Genomic DNA, 12,721 nt, shown 5'->3' with positions numbered 1-12,721 from the left:
CCTTAATGATTGGTAATCTTGATTGGTAATCTTTTCATTATTAGTTTATAAGTCATTTGCATTTCTTCTTTATGAAAGGTCTATTCAAGTTCTTTGTCAATTTTTAATCAAGTTGTTTTGTTATTGTTGAGTTGTAAGGAACTCTTTATGTTTTGGACATTAACCCCTCAACAGATAACCTGCAAATATTTTCTCCCATTCTGCGGACTGCTTTCTTATTCTGTTGATAGTGCCCTTTCTACACAGAGATTTTTGATTTTATGGAACCCAACCTACTGTTAGATCCAAGAAATTGGCAATCAAATGTCATGAGGTTTTCCCCTAATTTTATAATTTTAGTGGTTCAGGTCTTGGATCTATTTTTAGTTAATTTTTGTGCATGGTGTGAGACAACTTGTAATGGTGTTAAGGGTCCAACTTCACTTTTTTTATGTGTATAATCCAATTTCCCCAACATAATCTGTTGAAAAGACTGTCCTCTCCCCACTGGTCTTGTTACTCTTGTCAAATATCATTTGACCATATATGCAAGGATTTATTCCACTTTAAAAAAATAATAAAAACAGCTTTACTGGGGTATAATTCATATATCCATATAATTCATATATTTAAGTGCACAATTCAATGCTTTTGGTATAATCACAGAATTGTTGACATTACACAATCATTCTGGAACATTTTTAGCACCCCAAAAGAAATCCTACACCCATCAGCAGTCACTCTCTGCTACCCCTCCCCAAACGTAGGCAACCACTAATCAGCTTTCTGTCTCTACGTATTTGCCTATTCTGAATATTTCATATATATGAATCCTACAATATCTTGCCTTTTGTGACTAGCTTCTTTCACTTAGCATGTTTTCAAGGTCCATCCACGTAGTTGGAGTCAGTACTTCATTCTTTTTTTTTTTTTTTTAAGATTTTATTTATTTATTTGACAGACAGAGATCACAAGTAGGCAGAGAGGCAGGCAGAGAGAGAGAGAAGAGGAAGCAGGCTCCCTGCTGAGCAGAGAGCCCGATGTGGGACTCGATCCCGGGACCCCGAGATCATGACCTGAGCCGAAGGCAGCAGCCTAACCCACTGAGCCACCCAGGCGCCCCACTCCATTCTCTTTCATTGTTGAATAATATTCCATTGTATGGATACACCACATTTTGTTTAACCATTTATTAGTTGATGGGACATCTGGGTTGTTTCCATTCTTTTTGGCTGCTATAAACATTGGTGTAAATTTCTGTGTAAACATGTTTTCAACTCCCGAGTATACACCTAGAGTGCAACAGCTAAGTTGTATGACTGAACCTTCTGGGGACTAGCCAGGCTGTTATCCAAAATGGCTGTACTGGTTTACATTTCTACCTGCAGCACGTGAGGGTTCCAATCTCTCCACATCCTCACCAACACTTGCTATCGTCTGTCTTTGTGATGTCAGCTATCATAGTGCATATGAAGTGATAGCTCACTGTGGTTCTAAACTGCTTTTCCCTGGGGCACCTGGGTGGCTCAGTGGGTTAAAGCTTCTGCCTTTGGCTCAGGTCATGATCTCAGGGTCCTGGGATCGAACCCTGCATTGGGCTCTTGACTCGGCAGGGAGCCTGCTTCCCCTCTGTCTCAGCATGCCTCTCTACTTGTGATCTTTGTCTGTCAAATAAATAAATATATATATTTTTAAATTGCTTTTCCCTAATGATTAGTGATTCCCTAGTGATGTTGAGCACCTTTTTGTGTGCTTACTGGCCATTAGTCTATGTTCTTTAGAGAAATGTCTGCTCAGATCACTTGCCAATTTTTAGACTGTTATTTGTTTCTTTTGTCTTTATAAGGGTTCTTTAAAAACTGTGGATAAAAGTCATTTTTCCATTTTTAATCTATAAACTAAGGGTGGTTTTGTTTTTCCCTTGAGAGATCCTATGATGGTAATAGGGGGCTGCTCTGAAGCTAGGAAACTGCTGGTTTGAAATTTTGAATGGACTGTATAATGACTATACTTAGGGAAAGCAATGCAATTTTTGTTCCTTTCTACACTTTTGATAAATCTGATTTTATTTTCATTAGCCATTTTACATTATCTTTGGAGTACATTTGCAGGGTCCCCTGGCTATTCTTCTGCCAAATTAATTACAAATTCAAAAACTCATACAGGGCACTTCAGTGGGTCAGTCAGTGAGAGTCTGACTCTTGGTTTTGGGTCAGGTCATGCTCTCAGGGTCATGAGACTAAGCCCTGTTAGGCTTTGCACTCAGGGCACAGTCTGCTTGAGATTCTCTCCCTCCCTTCCCCCAACTCCACTCATGCTTGTGCTCTTTCTCTCTAAAATAAGTAAAATTTTGGAAAAAAAAAAAAAAAAAAAAGCTGATATAGCCTGGGGCATCTGGCTGGCTTGTCAGTGGAGTGTACAACTCTTGAACTCTTGATTTCGAGATCATGAATTTAAGCACCAAGTCAGGCATGGAACCTACTTAAAAAATAAATGCTATTTAAAACAAAACAAAACAAAAGGCTGATACAGTCTTCCCTTAAATATTCTGTCCCATGATACAATTAATATCTTCACTATCTTTATCAATGTCCTCTGACCATTTAGCAAAATTGAAAACATGATCATTTACTATCTAATAATAATGATATTTAGTGACTTTAGTTTTCTTTCCGGTAAATATTCTTTCTCTGCTTGGTATGCTTTAGCTTTAAAATACTACTTTCTGCTTATTGAGCACCTACTATATCCTAGACACAGCAATAGGGGATGCATAAATATCACATCACTTCATGATCTCCATTTAACAGATGGGTAATCTGAGGCTCAGAACTGCCTGAGCTTTTAATCTCCACAACACTGCCTCAAAGAAGTAGAGGCATGAGATTTTTATCATTTTGTGCTTTTCTAAAACTTTATTTCATTTTTTAAAAAAGACTTTATTATCTGAGAGAAAGAAAGTATGTGCGAGCAGGGGGAGGGGCAGAGGGGGAGAGAATCTCAAACACACTGAGTGCGGACCCCTATGAGAGGCTTGATCCCACAACCCTGAGATCATAACCTCAGCCAAAACCAAGAGTCAGATGCCTAACCAACTGAGCCACTCCAATCATTTTGTGCGTTTAAAAATGCATGAACATGGGGCGTCTGGGTGGCTCAGTGGGTTAAAGCCTCTGCTTTCGGCTCAGGTCATGGTCTCAGGGTCCTGGGATCGAGGCCCATATTGGGCTCTCTGTGCAGCAGGGAGCCTGCTTCCTCCTCTCTCTCTGCCTGACTCTCTGCCTAGTTGTGATCTCTGTCAAATAAATAAATAAAATCTTAAAAAAAAAAAAAAAAAAAGCATGAACAAACGCGAGTATGTGTAGTCAACTGCTGCAACCATGCACAGGAATCAAGAGAAGTCCTCTGCTCCCAGGGCTACAGAGGACCAACTAGTGAGCTCCAGCAGACCCCTAACCCTAAATTTCACCTTTGTTAGAAAAAGGGTTTGAAACACAAGTAAGACCATGAACTACCTTATCCTTCAGATCACTTCCAACTCATGACTTCTATAACCATGAAAATGATTACTTTATTTAATAATCTACTGGACAGCATATTCAGGTTTAGGCTTCCAAATCCAAGTAAGTATGTAGGCATGTATTAAAAGTTTATCTTTTTGGGCACCTGGGTGGCTCAGTTGGTTAAGCATCTGCCTTCAGCTCAGGTCATGATCCCAGGGTCCTGGGATGGAGTCCTGCATCGGGCTCCATGCTCAGTGTAGAGTCCGCTTCTCCCTCTGCTCCTCCCTCCACCCACTCTGTATCTCTCTCTTTCTCAAAAAAAAAAAAAAAAAAAAAAAAAAAAATCTTAGGGGCACCTGGGTGGCTCAGTGGGTTAGGCCTCTGCCCTCACCTCAGGTCATGATCCCAGAGTCCTGGGATTGAGCCCTGCATCAGGCTCTCTGCCTACTTGTGATCTCTGTCAAATAAATAAATAAATAAAATCTTAAAAAAAAAAAATCTTAGAAAAAAATATTTATTTAAGTAATCTCTACACCTGAATGTGGAGCTTGAACTCATGACCCAGGGATCAAGAGTTGCATGCTCTTCCAACTTAGGTGTCCCTTTTAAAGTTTATTTTTATTTTTTTTAAGTTTATTTATTTAGTGATATCTACACCCAACATGGAGCTCTAATGACCCCCAAGATCAAGAGTCCAATTATTTATTGATGGGATTTCCACCCTAGGTTATACTACAGGGATTCTCCATTGCCTGAAAGTGAATCAGAGTTCTTAAAATAAGCTTTACCACACTATTTCCATCCCACACCACTTTCTTTAAGGGCAGGCAAAGTGCAGATGAAAATTTAATAAACTGGAAAGCACTTGTAAAAAGAGATCACAAACTGTATCATCTTTGTCGGGCTACCCTACAGCTTATTGTACTGAGTCAAGATTTACCTGTAAGGAAGCAACTAAGAATAGAATTCCTAGATGGGTTATCCCAGATGAGAGAAAAACTTACCTTCCAAATTATATCCTTTTGAACAGTGATTTAATTTTTTATTATTATTTTTATATTAATTTGCATTATCTTAAAACACAACAAAAATTAGAAGGAGTCTACAGATCAGCTGATGAGACATACTGGTTCACTCAGCCCAGACATGAATGAATAAGAACAGCAGCAATAACAAAAAAAACCCTTTCTTTTTTCAAGTGAGCTCTTTCAGACAAAAGTCAAGAAATTAAATACGCACCTTCCAACCTGATATGTGGGGACAGCGGTAGTTCCAAATCTTTGCATCCCATAGTAGTTAATAAATCCGATCTCCTTGAGAGAGTTCATAGCTTGCTGAACTTGGTCATCAGTTCCTGTTATATTTCTGCAAGGGCCCAAGTTACCCAGAGAAAAAAACGGAGTCAAACACATTCAGGGACGCCTATCATCAATGATATGGCCTGGCTTCGTGCTTTTCGCTTATCCCCTGCAGCTTTCTCTCCACCTGCTGAGGACTCTCTGCTTTTTTTTTTAAAAACGGTGGTGAAATACAGGTAACACTGACTGTTTTGGCCATTTTTAAGTACACCCACAATGTTGTGCAACATTCCCCACTATCTACTTCCTGAACTTCCCACTCTTCCCAAACTGAAACTTTGGACCCATTAAACAATAGTTCCGAAGTCCCCCTCTTAGACTCCCCGCCCCAGGTAACCTTTCTTCTACTTTCTGTGTCTGTGAATTTGCCCATCCTAGCTACTGCCTATAAGCAGAAGCATAGGCTCTCCATCTCTTAACACCGTGTCTGAAGCACATGGCTCCTTTCCAAAGGAGGAGCTGAGTTTTGAGAGGTGAGGGGGTGTTGGTACAATTCTCCAGCACTATTTGCTCTTCCAGCCCTATGAGGCTCTGCTGGGCCTTCCCTCACTGCCACACCTGCTAGAGCCAGCTCACCTGGATTAATAACTATTCTGAACAGATGTGAGGGGACCCAGGGGGACCCTCTCTGGTTTGCACTCCTATCTGCAGGTCTTTACCTGAGGACAACTGTGAAGTGATTCCCTTGAAGCTCTCCCAGTTTCAGAGGGTTTTTCTGATAGCTGAAATTCCCCAGCTTAAAGTTCATCAAGCACTTGTTCAAGTGGGCAAGTCTTTGAGCGGTTATTCTAAAAAATATAAAATAAAAAAGGAACACAAAGAGGATCATGAAATACTGCCTGAAGGGGCGCTTGGGTGGCTCAGTCATTAATAGTCTGCCTTTGGCTCAGGTCATGATCCCAGAGTCCTGGGATCAATCCCCGCATCACGCTCCTGTTCAGCAGGAAGCCTGCCTCTCCTTTTCCCACCCTCCCTGCTTGTATTCCCTTTCCCTGTCTGTCAAATAAATAAAATAAAATAAAATACTGCCTGAATGAAATAGTCTTGAGCACCCTGCTATAGGACACAACAACTAGAAACAAGACTGCACCAAGTTATGAGGAGCAGAACACAGGCAAGTGGGCTGAGCATTTTTCATTTCCCTCTGGATTGTTCCTTCAGCAAAATGATGCTGGTTCGATCTTACTGGATAGATTAACCTGGGCCACATTTATATTCATAAAGCCTACTGTGATTTCTGAGTAATGGGACAATCATATCTGTAAAATTTGCTACATTTTGTGAGAGGGAAGGGGATAATAACAGAGAGCAATCCCTCAGTCCTATTTTCATCTATCAGAAAAATACTGTGATCTTAAGAAGAAAACTTGAAAATGTACAGAGAAAAGAAAAAATATCTGCTAATATTTAACTTTGCATTTCCTACCATTCTTTTTTTTTTTCAAACATATTATATAGATGGAGACAGAGATAGAGATGGCATTCTACTACAAATGTGTACCTTGTTATCACTTAAAAGGTGTTAAGAATGGGGTGCCTGGGTGGTTCAGTTGGGTAAGTGTCTGCCTTCAGCTCAGGTCATGATCCCGGGGTCCTGGCATCAAGCCCCAGGACCATGATTGTAAAAGGAGTTCTCCCTCTGCTCTCTCTCTCAAAAAAAAAAAAAAAAAAAAAAAAAAAAAAAAAAATCTTTAAAAGGTATAAGGAAACTTTCATGAAAATTCCTTAACTTCTATAATAGTAATTTACATAGAAAAACAAACACAGAACTAAAAAACCAATGTCCTCTCTCTATCCCTCAACACCTCTCCTCATCAGCAGCCCATGTTAACAGTTTTTTTTTTTTTTTTAAAGATTTTATTTATATATTTGAAAGACAGAGATCACGAGCAGGCAGAGAGGCAAGCAGAGAGAGAGGGGGAAGCAGGCTCCCTGCTGAGCAGAGAGCCCAATGCAGGGCTCCATCCCAGGACCCTGGGATCATGACCTGAGCCGAAGGCAGAGACTTAACCCACTGAACCACCCAGGTGCCCCCAATAGTTTCTTGTGCATCCTTCCAGAAACACTTTTTGTATAAAGAGGCATAGGTGTACCCACAGTCTCCTCCCTTTTTGGAATTTTTTGGTAAGATCTTTATATGTTTTATATATATGGCAAAATACAAGACTCGTTAAGTGTTCTGCTCGATGAATTTTCACCAAGTGAACTCAACCATGTAACTAGCACCCAGATCCTCCCCTCTTTTGTTACATTATAAATTGTTCAGCACTTTTTTTTTAAAGATTTATTCATTTTTAGAGAGAGAGAGAGTGTGTGTGTGAGCAGGGTAAGAAGCAGAAGGAAAGGGGAAGCAGACTCCCCGCTCAGTGGGGAGCCCAATGCGGGGGCTTAATCTCCGGAGCAGGAGATATATGACCTGAGCTGAAATCAAGAGTCGATGCTTAACCGAGCGACCCAGGTGCCCTAGCCTCTTGGCTTTCTTCCACTTAAAAATGCATATCCAAGATGCGCTTTATCCACACGGTACTTCCGAGGCTGCCGCATTCTTTGTCCAGTGCATGGGATGGCTGTTGTCCTGCCTATTCAATCCTCCATCTGATCCCCTTTGGTGTACATTTAAAGGACCTAACTTTTGCTATCACAAACAATTCTACAGCAAACATCCTTACACATACGTCTTTGTGTGCATCTATACAGATACATCCTCGGAGTAAATTCCTCGATGTGGGAGGTACAGATTTTAAATTTTAATCCCTACTGCCCTCCAAAAAAGTTTTATCAATTTATGCTCACAATATTAACATATGAGTGCCTATTGCCTCATCCCTGTGTCTGCTGCCAGGGCCTATTATAAATCTTTTTGAAGTCTGCCAGACTGTTAAAAAAATATTTACCTTTGGTTTTTATTTGCACACTTCCTATTATGAGGTTAAACATTTCTACATATGTTGGTTGTGAACTGCCTGTTTGTCCTGTTACTTTTTTTTTAACGTATTTTGGATTGTTATTATTTTTCTGTTTTCAGAGTAAAGAAATCTGTCCTTTACCACATAGTTTGTAAATATTACTTCCCATTTTGTGAGTTTGTTTATTTAAATATTTTCTTTATTTATTCAACAGAGAGATAGCACAAGTAGGCAGAGAGGCAAGCAAAGGGAGAGGGAGAAGCATGCCCGCTGCTGAGCAGAGAGCCTGATGCGGGGCTCGATCCCAGGACCCTGGGATCATGACCAGAGCCTAAAGCAGTTGCTTAACCGACAGACATCCAAGCATCCCTAGTTTATTTATTTTCATAAAAATATTTTATTTATTGGGCGCCTAGGTGGCTCAGTTGGTTAAGCAGATGCCTTCGGCTCAGGTCATGACCCTAGAGTCCTGGGATCGAATCCCACATCAGGCTCCCTGCTTGGTGGGGAGTCTGCTTCTCCCTCTTACCTCTCATGGCACTCTCTCTTATTCTCTCTCTCTCTCAAAGAAATAAACAAAAAAATCTTAAAACAAAAACAAAAGATTTTATTTATTTCAGAGAGAGAGCGAGCATGAGCTGGGGGGAGAAACAAAGGGAGAGCTGAGCAAGGAGCCGATGTGGGACTCAATCCCAGGACCCTGGGATCATGAGTTGAGCCAAAGGCAGACACTTAACTGACTGAGCCACCCAGGTGCCCTGAGTCTAGTTTATTTATATTAATTTATACATTAGAAAATCTCTCCCTAGGGGCGCCTGGGTGGCTCAGTGGATTAAAGCCTCTGCCTTTGGCTCAGGACATGATCCCAGAGTCCTGGGATGAAGCCCCGAATCAGGCTCTCTGCTCAGAGGGAGCCTGCTTCCTCCTCTCTCTCTGCCTGCTTCTCTGCTTACTTGTGATCTCTGTCAAATAAATAAATAGAATCTTTGAAAAGGAAAGAAAAAGGGGCGCCTGGGTGGCTCTCAGGCTCCCACCTCAGAGTCCTGGGATTGAGTCCTGCATCGGGCTCTCTGCTCAGTGGGGAGCCTGCTTCCCTCTCTCTCTCTCTCTCCCCGCCTGCCTCTCCATCTACTTGTGATTTCTCTCTGTCAAATAAATAAATAAATAAAATCTTAAAAACAAAACAAAACAAAACAAAAAAACTCTCCCTACCTGTTTTATTAAAAAAAAAAAAAAAAAAATCAGAGCTGGAGAAAAATGGCAACATTGTAACCTTGTATGTTCTAAGAGATTTACCAACTTTTAACTCCCTCCCCTTTTGTAAGTCTCTCTCTAATCTAGGAACCTGCATACAGTACACACACATGCATACACAAAGACACACATGTGAAATCGAAATACTTTACTGAATGATTCTGAGTTAGTTGCAGACCTCACACCTTAACCCTAGTGACCCCTGTGTATCCTGGACTGCTACCCATGCGGGTCCTGGTCAGGAAGCCCAACATGAATTCGACACTACTGTTTGGCAGTCCACACCCACACTTACCCAGTTACCCGATAAGATCATTTCAATTTTTTTTAAAGCTCCCTGAATTCAGGATCTAACCAAGGACTACATACTGCCGTCTTGATGTCCGGTTAGCGTCTACTAAGCTGTGTGCCTCGGCCCAGCCTTTTTGTCTCTGTTGGTATCTGACTTTTGGCAGAATCCAGGCCAGCTGTCTCACACCGTGCCTTTACATTCGGATTTGTTTCCTCGTGATCCAACTCAAATAAACACATTATTTAGGTGATGCTATGATCTTTTCAGCAGATCCCAGCAAAAGGCAACGGTGTTCAGTTTGTCCAACACTGATGGTGATAAATTTAATCACTGGGTTAGGATGGTACGTACTAGGGTTTTTTACTGTAAAGGGACCTTCTCCCTAATCCTTAGGATTATCCTGTTCCTCAGTCTTTCATCCGCCTGTCCAGGTACCCCAGGAGTCTTACTGCCTGAAGCAAACACTGGTGTGTTAATGTGAGAGAGAGAATTTTTCTCCATCTACCATTCCTCCTGCCTTAGGTGGCATTCTTCTGTAAACAAAGGACTATAGAGTAGAGTTTTAGGTATGTTCATTAATCTTTTTTTTTTTTTTCTAAATAGTTCTGAGATTTAGGGTTGCCTGAGTGGCACAGTCGAGCGTTCGCCTTCAGCTCAGGTTGTAGGACTGAGCCCCATGTCGTGCTCCCTGCTCTGCGGGGAGTTTGCTTCTCCCTCTCTGCTCACTCGCTCCCTCTGTCAAATAAATAAAATCTTGAAAAAAAGAATAGTTCTGAGGTTTAAGACATACTCAGGGTATCTCTAGCCAGAGAGGTTTTTTTGTTTTTGTTTTTAAATGTTTCCCAAGGGTAGAATACTTCTACCACTTTTTGTTGTTTTCAGGAAAAAGGACACTTTTCTTTTTTTCCTTTTGATTATGGTAGTGATTCCTTTTTATCACACTTCACTTAGAGCAGGCCATGAGCTCACCAACACACTGACCTTCACTGCTAGGGTTTTCTAAGTTCACAGCAGGTGAGTTGTGGAGAAAAAGACAAGACCTCAGGCACTGCTGCCCAGGGGCTTTGAGTGGGAGCATCCGTTGCTCCTTCCCCAGTCCGCCTGTGATGCCAAAAGTGGATTCCTTACAACGGAGGGGGATATAGGACAGGTCCTGCTGACTCGGGAAGGCTTTCCTGCTCTCACTCCCTGGCTTTAAATCATGGCGTCTCCTCATCCTAAGCAACAAGGAGGTGAAGGAAAGGGGGAAAGTGTTCTTCACACATAAACTGGCAACCGTGTCAGCAGCTACCAGTGGCGTGGACTCCACATTTTAAATTAACAGTATCACACATGCCTTTCTGCTTTATGGCCTTTTATTTTTTTAAGATTTTATTTATCTGACAGAGAGAGACACAGCGAGAGAGGGACCACGAGCAGGGGGAGTGGGAGAGGGAGAAGCAGGCTTCCCACTGAGCAGGGAGCCGGATGCAGGGCTCAATCCCAGGACCCTGGGATCATGACCTGAGCTGAAGGCAGACGCTTAATGACTGAGCCACCCAGGTGCCCCTTTTATGGCCTAATAAAGAGGCCAACTGTGGAGTAAAAAAAATTCCACCAAGGACCTGACTACAAAAAAAAAAAAAAATGTATTTATCTGTATCCATGGGCAGTGATACTGTGGCTGGTGCTGCTTTGTAACCGGTTTTGTTACTCTCTGGCAGAGTCACAGCTCTGGAAGCCATTCCCAGTGATCACCTTCTTTACTTCAAACAAACGTTTTCTTTGTGTGAAGAAAAAAGAAAATCTGACAAAGCATTGCCACTTTACCCACTCAGTGAAGACAGGCAAAATGTCATCACTGATTATTTTGTACTTATTTTATGTTTAAATTTTTGATTCACCTGGAATTTTAGACTAGGGAACAGAGGTAAAGAGCCAATTTTTTTTTTCCCAGATGGCTATTCAGTTATCTCAACAACATTCATTGACTCAGCAATTTTTTTTCCTCTGATCTTACTTATATTTTTTAAAATATTATTTATTTATTTATTTATTTGACAAAGAGAGAGAGAGAATGTGCAAGTGCACAAGCAGGGGAAGTGGGAGAGGAAGAAGCAGGCTCCCCACTGAGCAGGGAGCCCAATGCAGGACTCAATCCCAGGATCTTGGGATCATTACCTGAGCTGAAGGCAGACGCTTCACCAACTGGGCCACCCAGGCACCTCCCTCTGCTGATTTTAAATGCTACTTTGAATACACAGTAAATTTGTCGATGGATCTGGGCCCCTAATTATTCTACTGATTTATGTGCCAAGATCAAATTGCTTTAACTGTGAAATTTCTATATGCTTTAATATATACTAAGGTTAATCCCCCTTGGATAGTGACTTCTACCAGAATTTTTTTTTTTATAGCTAGTTTTCATCTTAAGTTTCCTACATTAACTTTATGATTAACTTAGTTAAACAATACCATTCTACTGCTATTCTCACTAGTAGCAGCACAAATTTATAAACTTATTCAATAAGAAAAAACATTTATATGGACCCAAAAGAACCAGTTGTATCATGCATTCATTCAGTTCTTTTACATCTCTCAACAGTATTTAAAAATTTTCTTCATAAAAATCATATATATATATATTTCTAGGTATGTTCTTTTTCTCCTTGTGTAAAAAACTTCTTTTCCATTATAATTTCCATTAAGATATTGTCTTCATATTACGTTTCGTCTCTTTCTTCCTTCCTTTTAAAGATTTTATTTATTTGACAGAGAAAGACACAGTAAGAGAGGTAACACAGCAGGGGCAGTGCGAGAGGGAGAAGCAGGCTTCCTGCTGAGCAGGGAGCCCGATGCAGGGCTCAATCCCAGTATCTGGGGATCATGACCTGAGCTGAAGGCAGACACTTAACAACTGAGCCACTGAGGCGTCCCTATATTAGTCTTTTTTTTTTTTTTTTAAAGATTTTATTTATTTTGACAGAGAGAGATCACAAGTAGGCAGAGAGGCAGGCAGAGAGAGAGGAGGAAGCAGGCCCCTGGATGAGCAGAAAGCCCGATGCAGGGCTCGAACCCAGGACCTGGGACCATGACCCGAGCCAAAGGCAGCGGGCCAACCCACTGAGCCACCCAGGTGCCCCTATCTTTCTTATCTTGTATAAGTTTCAGTCAACTCCTTTAAGTACAAATAATCACTTATGACAAAAACCGCAATTTGGCCACCAGGCCAAATTTTTAGAATATTTTTATAACACTTATTTCTTAAAAATTTTTTAAAGATCTTTTTTTAAATGTCTAGGGGCACCTGGGTGGCTCAGTGGGTTTTAAGCCTTTGCCTTCGGCTCAAGTCATGATCCCAGGGTCCTGGGATCGAGCCCTGCATTGGGCTGCCTGCTCAGCAGGGGGCCTGCTTCCCCTCCATCCCCTGCCTGCCTCTCTGCCTACTTG

At 41.3% G+C, this 12,721-nt stretch overlaps 1 protein-coding gene across 3 annotated transcripts in view; it reads right to left on the bottom strand.

Annotated features, from left to right (window-relative positions):
• The window catches only part of PUS7 (pseudouridine synthase 7), a 58,410-nt gene that overhangs the window by 14,011 nt on the left and 31,678 nt on the right, over positions 1–12,721 (bottom strand). For all 3 annotated transcript variants that reach the window (XR_009352800.1, XM_059170854.1, XM_059170855.1), the window contains exons 8-9: positions 5,500–5,628; positions 4,722–4,847 (exon numbers count right to left, since the gene is read on the bottom strand). Coding sequence is in view for 2 of the 3 variants with exons in the window: in XM_059170854.1 (XP_059026837.1) it covers positions 4,722–4,847; positions 5,500–5,628 (255 nt within the window). In the remaining variant the exon portion in view is untranslated. The remainder of the gene's footprint in view (positions 1–4,721; positions 4,848–5,499; positions 5,629–12,721) is intronic.

Source organism: Mustela lutreola, chromosome 4 (assembly GCF_030435805.1).
Source record: "Mustela lutreola isolate mMusLut2 chromosome 4, mMusLut2.pri, whole genome shotgun sequence".
Taxonomy (NCBI): domain Eukaryota; kingdom Metazoa; phylum Chordata; class Mammalia; order Carnivora; family Mustelidae; genus Mustela; species Mustela lutreola.
This window is presented reverse-complemented; position numbering and strand designations above follow the sequence as displayed.